Genomic DNA, 11,863 nt, shown 5'->3' on the forward strand with positions numbered 1-11,863 from the left:
TGTGAGAGAGAGAGAGAAAGAAAGAGAGAGTAGGAGGCTGGTAATGATCATTTTACTTTAATAAAACAATGTTACTTTACTTTTCACGTAGAACTGTTATGGCATGAAATGACACAATTTTAGTGATACCACTTGCCCTGGAAGGGACAGATGTTGCATTGGCTTTTGAGTTACAACCCTCTCCACTCAAAGTTGGCTAAAATAATGTGTGCATAAGAAATGAAATGGTTTTCCAGAGAGTTGTCTTTTTATCACCATCAAATGTCAATGAAATTTACAGTTGGTTGGTCTAAGACATTTGGGTGCAAACTTGAGTTTAACAAAATGTTATCAAAGGGCAAATCGAGTTATGGAAGTAAGTGTGTGTAAGTCAAAAATATTAGTGGCCCTATTTCAGTAAGAGTTTTCTATTGTTAGGGTTTAATTAATGTATTACTTTACTTAGTTTACCTAGTTTTAGTTTGTTTCAATCTCTGTATGTTTTGCATTTAGTTTTCCTGTCACAGCTTGTGACATTTGAAAAGGAAGGAAGTGGCTTGATTTATATAGTCATATTGAATATAGTCATATTTCAGTTTATGGAAGCTTTTCCTAACAAAGAGAAATATATATGAATATAATCACTAGCAACAGCATAAAAATATTTTTAAAAGGAATATATAATTCAACACTGTAAGGAGTAAACTGTTTTCACATGCAAAATGTGCATCATCTTCACAGAACTCCAGCCTTGATGCATAAAACCTAACCTAAGATCATAGAAGAGGCCTAAATGTAGGCATGTGCACTGAACACTGATTAGATAGATAGATAGATAGATAGATAGATAGATAGATAGATAGATAGATAGATAGATAGACAGACAGACAGACAGACAGACAGACAGACAGACAGACAGACAGATAGATAGATAGATAGATAGATAGATAGATAGATAGATAGATAGATAGATAGATAGATAGATAGATAGATAGATAGATAGATAGATAGATAGATAGATAGATAGATAGATAGATAGATAGATGGATGGATGGATGGATAGATGCATGTATGAGTTCCAAATTGACACTAAAGCACTTAGGTGTTATTTAAAAGGTATATTTTGGCTTCCCATTCATTTTGTCATCTAACCAAACAAATTCCAAACAGTGGAATCCAGTATAAACAACACAGGTAAACTGATCAGTCTTTAAACATTCATTCACAGTTCATCATAAATAGAAATAACATTTCATGATGCTTCATGGTGGGAAATCCCCCATACATTATGTGCTTATTTGCTTATTCTACTCCCCTAGTCCCAAACAGCCTCTGTAAAAAAAAAAACAGATTTATATTGTGAGATTATCTATAGAGATTTGGAGCCACGTTGATGTATCATATAATATCTTTGATAAATGCTAAAAATCATTTGGAAAAAAAGTCTGTATTTAACAGAGGACATAAGAATAATGTCCATTGCTGTTGTTTTTCTTGTTGCCAGCGTTTTAAGAAGGGCTGGTGAAGGGTTTGATGAGACCAAGATCCATAGCTTTGACCAGGCACATGCGTGATGCATCGATGGCCTCCTGCCTCTTGGGATTGTCCTCCGCCTTGCCAATCACTGAGAGGATTTCCAGCATCTCACTCTCAATCAGCTTCTTGGTCAGCTCACTGTCGTCTGAGTTGAGCATGTTGTAGACAATCACAAGGCCCCGGTGCTGTATCTTAGGGTTGGTATGGAGACACAACCTCTGCAGGATCTCTAGCCACTGGGTGGTCTGTTGGGAGAGAGCAGTCACTCAGTCACTGACTGGTAAAGAGTGTGAATGATGAGTTAAAAATGCCACATGCTGGGGTTGAGTAAGTTAGTGTGTGTATAACTCAGCATATTTTTATTTTCATTTTAAATGGGATATCCTCCGATTTTACACATGACCATCAGTTTACAGTCACAGGGAGTGTCTCTGAAAAATGTCTTCAATGGCTCTGGAGAAGCTTTGTCATGTGTGAGAAAATCCCCTGATGAATGTAATACTGATGTCATCAGCTGTATCTCAGCTTGGGCTTCAAGATGGCAAATTTATAACAGAGAGCCTACATTACAAACTGGGAACTTGGAGTTTGAAAGACACAGGAATTTATCAGGCAGGTAATGAAAGTATGCTATTATTATTATTATTATTATTATTATTATTATTATTATTATTATTAGATAGTATTATGGAAAGTGTAGGATTCATTGTTTTTAGAGGTTGACCAACAGGGACTCAAAGTCAGGATATCTCAACCTCTGCTTCTTCCATTTTTACCATTTTTTATGTGTCTCTCATGTGTCCCCTCCCACAACTTTGTGGAAGTGCAATAACTAAATCATTGCAGTACCCTTAAGTCACAGCTGTGATGGTAATGTAACAATTTGAAGTATTACAGATTTACAGATTAATACCATAATGATTTTGTAATCTCACAGTTATCCCAAATGAACTCTCTTATGATTCCAAATTAATTAACTAAAATGTGAAATGCATTCAGTGGCACAAAGAGTGACATGTGACACACCAAGGTGCATTTTGTCTGCATAATGCATCTCTTGCCACAAACATAGATAATGCATCGATAACTTAGTTTTTCCCTATGACATCAAATTCAAAGTCAGATTCAACCTGGACCTTGACTCTTGTGCTGACTCTTGTGCTATTAAGCAGAGTTCCAGGAGCAGGCATTTCCATAAATACCCACCTAACCCATCTCCTCCTCTTTTGCTCTCGTGTTCTGTGCACCTCCCTCCCTCCCACCCCTTTCCTTCTCCTATTTTTCTCCTCCTTCCGATTCTCCGTCGGGCCTGGGTGCTACGGCAGATTCTGCACCGAAGCTTCCCCACAACTCAGCAACAGACAAGAGTTCAAGTTTCGCTCATAATCTTTCATTTTCGTTAAAAAATCATTTAAATGCATCTGTTGATGGTGTGGTCCTTGCTAGTGAGTATGTAATATTCAAAGTTCATTTAGAGATATGGAAACAGCAAATGCAGTAAGCTGCAGTGTAGTTACAAAGGCTTGTAGGTGTTTTACACAGAGCCATGTTGTTTTATGTGTTATTTGCTCCTGTGGCATCTACCAGGTTGTGGAAGTTATCAGTTCGTTAGGGAAAGCTAACCAGGGGAGTTCTAGGCATATTTCATAGTGGGGCACACATGCTTTCAAAACAGACTCTGGTCATTCATATTTTACAGTAAAAACACTACTGAACACTGTTATACATACCACCAGGGTCAGTTTGGTGCAGAGCTTCTTCTGAGCAGCAGTGAGCATGGCCAGAGCTCCAGCTGCAGCTATCTGAAGATTGTCGTCATCCTCGCCACATAGCAGCACCAGCAGCTTCAATTTATCATTGCCATCTTCCAGGTAACGATCTTGGACCTAAAACATACAGAGTTGAAATTTTCACACCTGTTGGAAAACTTTGCTTAGACTCGGTTTGCACACGTTCACTATGCGTCATTCTTTGTTATGTGAGGTTTTTAGCTGCTTGTCTGTTCTCACCTCTTTACATGTAACAAGGTTGCACATGCATTCAGTGGCAGCCTGTCTGATCTGGTCATTCTCTTCAAACATGTAGTTCTCAATTTCTGGCAGAGCTTTCTCCTTCACAATCTTCACTCTACAAAACAGATGGAGGTTAAGGTGAAAAACAACACTAAGGCAAAACCTGAAAGCTGCAGTGAAGTCACTTGTAGGAAATGAGCTATTAAGCACCACAGTGACCATAACACCATGTGATGGTGAAAAATGTTACCTTAGTTTCTCACTGTAACCAGCCAAGTTGGTGAGGCTTCTCAGAGCTTCATAGTTCTCCATTCCATCTCTGTCTGTGTTAAGGAGGTTAACTAAAGGCCGCACCACCTCATACACCTGTCAACCAAGCAAGACAGAGAAAAGCATTTTAAAAATCCCTCTAATCCCTCCCTCCCTCCCTCTCTAATCCCGCACTAAATAAATTGGCCAATAACTCCCAGCATATGGAGAAACAAAGAAAAATAGGTAAAGGAAGGCAATATCAAAAGTGAAAAAAGTGAAACGTAAAACTGAGATTAGGAAGAACATTTCCATTCCCCTTCCCTCACAATCATATCAAAGGGGATGGCCATAGAAATAAACAAAGCAACTACTGTTGCATGCCTTACCCTCTCACCAGGGAAGGCAATTTCTGGACTGGAAACAGATGCAATCTTGGCAAGGGCGTGGCCGGCCTTCACCTTCCCAGCATCTGTCCCTTCAAGAGCAAGTGGTATCAAAGCCTGAGGGCAGAGCCAGAAAAACAGTAGTGAACATCAGTGAGGATGTTTTGCCACAGCCAGTTTGTCCAGTTTGTCTAGTTTTCTGGAGAAGTGTTTATGTTCATTTAATTGTGACTTCATGAAGTGTTGTAGATTCATTTGTACATTGATTTCCAAACCTATCACTCACCTTTCCCCCACCTTGGGCTACAATAGTACCACGATCTCTGGGATCCTGTGATAATGCCAAGAAAACCCTGAAGATAAAAAATTGAAAATAGATTCAACAATCATATATTTCTAAGCAATGTTGCAATTTAAGGAGGCATGGACAAGAAATTGGATGCACTCATTAGTGTTTAGCTTGCATTCCTTCCTCTCTGTGATTGAACATTTAGAAATAAAAGCCATTGTCTGTAAGGAATGACTGAAAATAAAAAGCCATTTGTTGGCATCAGCTAAGCTGTAACCGAGCTGGTGTCATGATATAATTCATGACATGACATGAATGAGTCAGGTGTTTTGGGGGGATTTCAGTCAGTTATATGACATGTTTGATGAAACATCAAATTTTCTCATTACTACTTTGCTCTGAGATGCTTCATCTCCCACCTTGACAGCATCTCCTTGGTCTGGTCGGTCAGGATGGAGTTGTCTGCTTTGACCATGACAGCAAGAGCTGACGTGACTCCAGCCTTCAGCAGCCTTTTCACTCTCTTCTCAATAAAGTCCTTCTTGTCCTGAGAAAAGAAAGTATACAAAGTGTGTATATGCAGGCATTTGTGTAACATTTCCTGCTCTACCTACGTCAATGTATGTATTGTGGTCTGCTGTCTGAGAGAATAATTCAGTTTCTTTTCCTTCTTTTACCTTGGGGTGTTGCTCAGGCACGTGTTGTTTTGAGAACTTAGCTAATTGAACCAGCTCAGGTATGATTTCCTTCTTATCATAGCAGTTGGTGCAGTTAACCAGGGTGCAAGCTACTGCATACAAGACTGTCTTATCCTTACACTAAAAACACAGAGAAAGGAGAGAGGTTATTTCTAATGTCGATTCAGACCTACTGTATGTTTCTTTCTGTCTTTTATTTTCATACTTTGGCCAGTTCAAACATGGCTTTCATGGCAGGCTCATCCTCAACAAAGTCATCTTTCACATCAGCATCATTAGTCAGATAAGCAAGACCCTCGATAGCCCACTTCCTTGTTTTGGTATCAATCTGGGGATTACAGAGCCACCTAGAAGAGCAAAAAAGGAAACATTTAACAGTAAGTGTATTTACTGATGATGTGAAGTGGTAGGATTGCAAGGTACAATGACATTCTGGTACTGTATACCTATTGTAAGGAATTATATCTGTACAACTTTTTGCATCAAAATTAGATAACTAATTAGGTGTTTAGCATATTTAAAAAAATATTGATACTAGTATCTGTTTTTCACAGATTTTCCACATACTACCATCTATTATTATGGATAATAACCTGCTAGATTCTAACACAGTCACTTTAACAGTCTGTGTGTGAGTACTCACTTTCTGCACTGCTTGGCTAGCTTCTCTGTGGATCCCTCAGCAAACTGCCTTAAACTGTAATCATCACCTCCAGCTGAACCCAGTTTACAGAGACCCTAGAGGACATGGACATGAGTATGTATATGCATACACACACACAGGCAAAATGTAAAAGTTGTGTAGTCTAATTTAACTTCTTTATATTCTATGTATCAAAGTGAATAACAGGACTTTTATTGTTCATATATCTAACTGTGATGTTTTCATAATGTGTTGTATTGTTATTTTTATTGTGCATGGGCTGTGGCCAAAACTCATTTTTGACCTGTGTTTGAATAATAAAGTCTTACTCTATTCCATTCTTTCCTAGGCACACTCACCACCAGCGAACGTATCTTAATCCTCTCGTTCTTGGTCTTCTTGTAGATGTCCTTGAGCAGTGACACACCGTTGGTGATGATGAAGCTGGCACGGCTCATCTTCGAGGAGGAATGGATCAGCGCCTCCACAGCAACCATCTGGTCCACCTCACGTTCAGAGCCACATAGTGCAACCATCATCTCCATTATGCCTTGCCGTCCAACCAGGGCGTTACCAACATCAAAGGGACCCTGAAGCAGCCCTGAGATGGTGTTGATAGCATGAATGGTCTTGTCCATGTCATTGGGGTCGATTTTGGATCTGTGGAAAAGGAAGGGAGGACAAGGGAAAGAAAAAAGCATAAGAGATTACATAGGTTATGTTGTCTAGGTCTCCATTTAGAAAGTCTTGGCCACAACACAGGTAAATGGATAATCTGTATTTTATAGACATACTTGATATATTCATCACAAATATCCCTGAAGTTGTTTCTCTCTGGGTCACACTTGAGGTCATCATAGATCTTGTTGAGGAGCACACTGGCAATCAGCTGTGTGTTGTCTGTCAAGGGCAGCTGGTCTGGCAGTTCGGCAACCTGACCACACACCTTGAGGATCTTCTTCAGACCTGGAGAACAAACACATATATGCATTTATAGATACCTCGGGTCAGGGAGTCTGGGATGCAGCAAAAGATTGAAAACCAAATAAGTGACTAGATGCAGCTGTCAGGCCCACCGTGGTCAATAGTGAAGAGGGACTTGGAGTTGTCTTGATCTTTCTTGTCTTTGCGAGGTACATTCTTGCACAGGAGGTTCAGCGCCTGATCTCTGCCATGGCCAGACACCTTCTTACTAGCAACCATCTCCAGCAGAGAGAGAAGAATGGTTTTCAGGTCTTTAGATGCATCTGCAGAGGGACAGATTATAAAAGAGATTGTATGTCTCAGTAAGTTAGTGCTATGAAAAAAATACCAACAGCAGCATAGCTATAGCCATTTCTGTGATTCTATAGGGTTTGGTGAAGAAAAAATTAAGCACTGAATGAATGTCCATAATAAAATCTACTTTTTGTTACAGATACAGATGATGATTCTGTCTCACCCAAAACCAAGGCTTCTTCTTTCCCGTATTCCCTTTTATCTTCACCAGTGAGGGAATCGTTGATGCACTGGAAGAGGTTGCAGGTTGCCAGTGCGATCTCCTCATTGTCAATAGCCATGATGCTACACATCTTATCAACGCCCACCATATGAACAATGGCCATGGTCTGTTTAGGGGTAGTGAAAAGAAAAAGTACATTTTGTGAGAAAAATGAAATGCAAATAATATGAAACTTATGTCTAACGGCATCATATAGGTAGAGGTTTTACTTTTAAAGTGTGTTGTGTTTGGAAATGGCAACACAGTTGACATTGTTGTCTTTGACGTGAACTATTGGATTTTCACTTTGCATATATCTTGCCTCATTTTCTGAGTATGCTCACCCGAGCTTTGTGTCCTGTGCACATCCCTGACAAAGTACGAACAGCAGCCAGAATCATCTCTGCTTTGCCTGTCTCTATCATGTTGAGCAGCAGAGGCACTCCGTTATTCTGGAAGATTCTCTCTGCTCCAGCATCCTCTCTGGACAGCACAATCAGGTTGTTGGCAGCCTAGGCATAAACGGATAAGTTGCAGAAGTGAAACCACAACTATGTGCATCCACGTCATAACAAAAAATAAATACAGGAAAGTGTTTTTGCATCACACTACATAAAATACCCACTTTTTCCCTCTTCTCCTTTTCCATTTCATCATCAAGGAGAATATCAAACATGTTCTGTACCCTCGAATCAGTGGAGAATGTTGTCTTGAGCTGTGGAGAATCAAAATGAAGACATTTCCTGATGCTGACATGTCCCAATCATGTACATGCATTTTGTTTGTGGTTCAGTATAAGTCTATCTGTCAATTGTTCATGGTGGGATTTGTTGGGTCTCTGTATATAATATTGTAAAGAGTATGGTCTAATCATAGTTTCAGCCAAACGATTACTGTTGAATACATGTAACAGTGTTAGGTTAGTGCTGCTGAATGCATTTATGTTAAGTGATTTGTGTAGTCTTGCACTGTCCTGCATGAACTTCTGTGTGTGAGTGTATTGTTCTGTTTAATGCTGACCTTGGCCTGGATATCTGCTCCCAGCCTGCGGAGAGTCTCCAGGAATGTCTTGTTCTTTGGTTCAAGGGTGGCACATCTCTGCACATCCTTGAAAGCCATGTCCAGTTTTCCTAGCTTCTCCAGAGCTTGGCAACGCCGGTACAAGGCTTTAATATCTGCTGCATCAATATCAATTGCTATATAAGAAGAAGAAAGAGTCATAATGAGCTTGTGGCCTTTTGTTTAAGTTTATGTTTTTATTGTTTTTGGTGTCCTTGCTGCTATTGTTTGGTTAGATTCTGTATTTGGTGTTGGTAAAGCTTCAGTATTTATTACTCTACCTTTAGATGCATCAGATGCTGCATGGGCATAGTTTTCCTGTAAGAAAAATAGAGACATCTATATAAAAGTCTAAATTTGCCAAAGGAATTGCAAATATAATACATTTGGTATGTGTTTAATTTTGTCCTGCTTGACCAAACTGCTCACCTTTTTTAGGTAGCATGCAGATCTGTTCCTGTGAATGACAGCAAGCACTTTTTTGTCCTTGCACACCTTGATGGCTTTAGTGTAGCACTCAATGGCTTTGTCGACATCTCCTGCCTGGAAGAGTTTGTTTCCCTCGTCTTTTAACTGGATCGGGTCTCCCATCTGGTAGAAAAAGGGAATATCAGTTATGACATAAAATCTACAGATCACATAACTTTTTCATGTAAAATTCAACCTGAAAGTCAACACTTGTGTTCAATCACATCTTATGTCTGATAGTATCAGCTCACCATCAAAAGCACAGTTAAATTCATCATCAAATGTAAATGTAGTATTTTAATGAGTGTAATAAAGCCACCAAACCTTCATACCAAGCCACACATTCCAATCACATAAAGAGATTTCTGGATACAAACAAATATTTCAAATAAGCTAAAGATTAAAAATAAATATCTGCTGAACAGTTTAACATTTTTTTGTCATTTCAAATGTACAGAGTATTAGAAGTATAGAAGCATATCAAACCCAGTACAGACCCTTATTTCACATTTACCCTGGAGAATAGTCATTATAATCTGTCTGATATTATTTAAAACTACTGTAGCATTAGAATTTTTTTTTTCTCACCATTGTTGCTAATCAGTGTCCTGCTGACCTGGGTCTCCTGTAGCAAATGGCCATGCACATGCTATCTCTAACTTTAAATGGCCTCCCCTCAGGCCTTATTTGGGCATGGTCTCGTACCCCAGTCAGAGCCTTGCTTACAAATGCCACTTTCCCAAATGACACCATTTCCTCGTGTTCCCCTGATAGGCATGGTCTATCCCCCTTTGTGTCCTTATCCTAAGTACCCTCTACATACCTGAATGTCACTCAAATGAAAAAACAACTGTACAGTACCTTTAGGATTGTGAGTTGTGTGTCTTGCTCTGCGTAGATGGTCTGGCCCTCCAGTTCGTAGTGCTTGTTACAAACTTTTTCTTTCTTATGTAACCTTCCCCCACCAACACCTCAATTTATATTTATAGTGGATCTCAGTGAGGTGGGACAGAGCCAAGGTGGACCATCCATTACACATAGGGGTTCACTCTAAGAACACTAAAACCCCAAAGAACAACTTTGTACCAAAGGTCATTATAAACCATGATTACTTGTGTTGCATCAGTTGTCCTTCCAGGGTTTTTGAATTATTCAAGGCTTTATAAATAAAACAGTTATTTTCCATTCAATACATTCTGTGAGAGTGACCCCCTCAAAGATGGTCTGCTCCTGATAAGGTCTATTTAGGGCACAGACAGCTGAGAACTCACCAGCAAATGCCTGATGCCAAAGTGGTGGAAGGGGGGTTTAAAAGAGTGTGTGTATTTGGAGACAGCTGGTGGCGGGGGGGCTGACAGCTGGACCACAGAGGTACCTGGTAGCTTCTCGAAAGAAAATGATCTTGAGCCCCATGAGTTGGGATTAGGCATTTTGTTGTGACGGGTAAGAGTCAGGGGTGAGAGAATGCATTATATCTAGAAGGGTCCTCATTAGTATACAAGTAAAAATGTGTGTGTGTTTGTGTGTGTGAATATGATATAATACAAGAGAACAAACTGATAGTGTGATGAACTGCTCAGGGTGTTTGCCTGTCCTCTGCCCAGTGCTTGCAGGGATTGCAGACCCACAGTGATTGTGACTATGAATAAGCATGTGGACATTAATGAATACATATACAGGCATTGATTGGGTGATGTCAGGTCATAGGGACAAGATAACGGATTAAATGTATTGTTTTGTTTATTGCCACATGCAGACACAGGTTTCACATTGAACAGAAACACGTTGTTCTTCGCTTGCAATATTTTAAAATTCTCATGATTATGGCTATTTCTTCACTGTCTTATTGACATCAACAATTTTCTGCCTTGACTCATGGTTAGAATCATCAACCCACACTACGGGGCAAAATATGCTTGTTTGCTTTTTTTGTTTTTGAATGCTCAGCCATCTTCTTACATGAATGAGTGTGAACAAATAAGCAAAAATATTTATGATCTGACAATGATTTAATTGTTTGTTGTGCTGGCTACTCTGTTGGCTAAATGCCATTATTTCTCATGTTATGTTTTGAAAAATGTACAATATGAGCCAAAAACACATGGTTAGCTGAGGACATATTTGTTGTTATTCCTGTAACTGTGCCACTTTAAAAAACAAAGCAGCTTGTGTGTTCCAAGACAGTAACAGATACGTGTCATTGGAAATTTATAAAGGTATAAAGGGTTCCTTCCATGATAACACAAAAAAATTATGAAAATTAATTGAACATACAATGTTTGGTATTTTGTCTTACATGCCTGTGGCCAGTTTTATTTCATACACATTTTATACATGTTAAATATTCTATATATGGTAGATTAAAGCTCTTAAATAGTTTTGTATGTGATGTGTATAAATACATAGATGTCACATACAAATTATAAAAATGAACAGCTGCCTTAGAAAAGAGGAAGCCAAAGGTCACTGTATTACTGTAATTACATAGTTTAATAGTCCAAATGGCACATGACAGCTCTGGGACTACGAAATAATCAAAAAATGTCAAATGTCCACAACATGTGGTGAAATGAATGCCATATAAACTATAGAATATATTTAATATAATTAACCAGTAATAAGGTTGGAAGAGGATTGAGGATGTGTGTTATTTTTTCATAACTGTGGGTGCTTTCTGGCTTCACAGACTTTGTGTGGTTAGTGGTTGGCTTGAAAGAGAACATGAGTTTTCCAGAGAGGCCACTACCTATTACATTTCTGAGTCTCACATGCATTACACCCTCCTGGTGAAGCTCATTCCTGGCAGGTGAAACAAAGTGGCAGGCAACACCAAGTGTCAGTGAGGTAGTACATGTCTGTCTGCAGCCATCTCCAGGTCAACGGTACAAAAAAACCTTTGCACCTGAAAGTGCATTTGCCCACTTGGTTTCAGTTAGCCTCTGCTTTGCCTACTGTGTGTTTTGATATTTTACTGTATCAGAAAATTGCTAATTGCCAGTCAGTGGATGTCTTGAGATAATCTATCTGGGTGATATTTAATTTAACTTTATTCAAATATGATGTG

The 11,863-nt window shown here is 39.2% G+C and overlaps 1 protein-coding gene across 2 annotated transcripts; it reads right to left on the reverse strand.

Annotated features, from left to right (window-relative positions):
* Positions 1–1,082: 1,082 nt before the first annotated feature.
* Positions 1,083–9,815, reverse strand: unc45b (unc-45 myosin chaperone B). Of its 2 annotated transcripts, none has more exons than XM_044197135.1 (20): positions 9,661–9,815; positions 8,761–8,922; positions 8,613–8,649; positions 8,293–8,468; positions 7,898–7,987; positions 7,617–7,784; positions 7,234–7,399; positions 6,869–7,039; positions 6,587–6,758; positions 6,152–6,452; positions 5,793–5,887; positions 5,355–5,496; positions 5,129–5,269; positions 4,871–4,998; positions 4,449–4,515; positions 4,166–4,279; positions 3,778–3,893; positions 3,525–3,642; positions 3,246–3,401; positions 1,083–1,760 (listed from the first exon to the last, which is right to left on the reverse strand). In XM_044197135.1, exons 2-20 carry the CDS (start codon positions 8,920–8,922, stop codon positions 1,488–1,490), a joined length of 2,793 nt encoding a protein of 930 aa, XP_044053070.1. In that variant the 5' UTR covers positions 9,661–9,815; the 3' UTR covers positions 1,083–1,487. The 2 variants fall into 2 exon arrangements, with proteins under 2 accessions (XP_044053070.1, XP_044053069.1); XM_044197134.1 differs by lacking the exon at positions 9,661–9,815 and adding an exon at positions 9,388–9,533.
* Between the last annotated feature and the right edge of the window lie 2,048 nt (positions 9,816–11,863).

Source organism: Siniperca chuatsi, linkage group LG5 (genome assembly GCF_020085105.1).
Source record: "Siniperca chuatsi isolate FFG_IHB_CAS linkage group LG5, ASM2008510v1, whole genome shotgun sequence".
NCBI classification, from domain to species: Eukaryota; Metazoa; Chordata; class Actinopteri; order Centrarchiformes; family Sinipercidae; genus Siniperca; species Siniperca chuatsi.

Bases quoted from the DNA above. Each gene is read 5' to 3' on its own strand.
- unc45b (XM_044197134.1), bottom strand. The intron at 7,785-7,897 runs GTGGGTATTTTA...GTTTATGCCTAG, and splicing joins AAAAGGAGAAGAGGGAAAAA to GCTGCCAACAACCTGATTGT. The intron at 4,999-5,128 runs GTAAAAGAAGGA...TTCTTTTCTCAG, and splicing joins TGCCTGAGCAACACCCCAAG to GACAAGAAGGACTTTATTGA.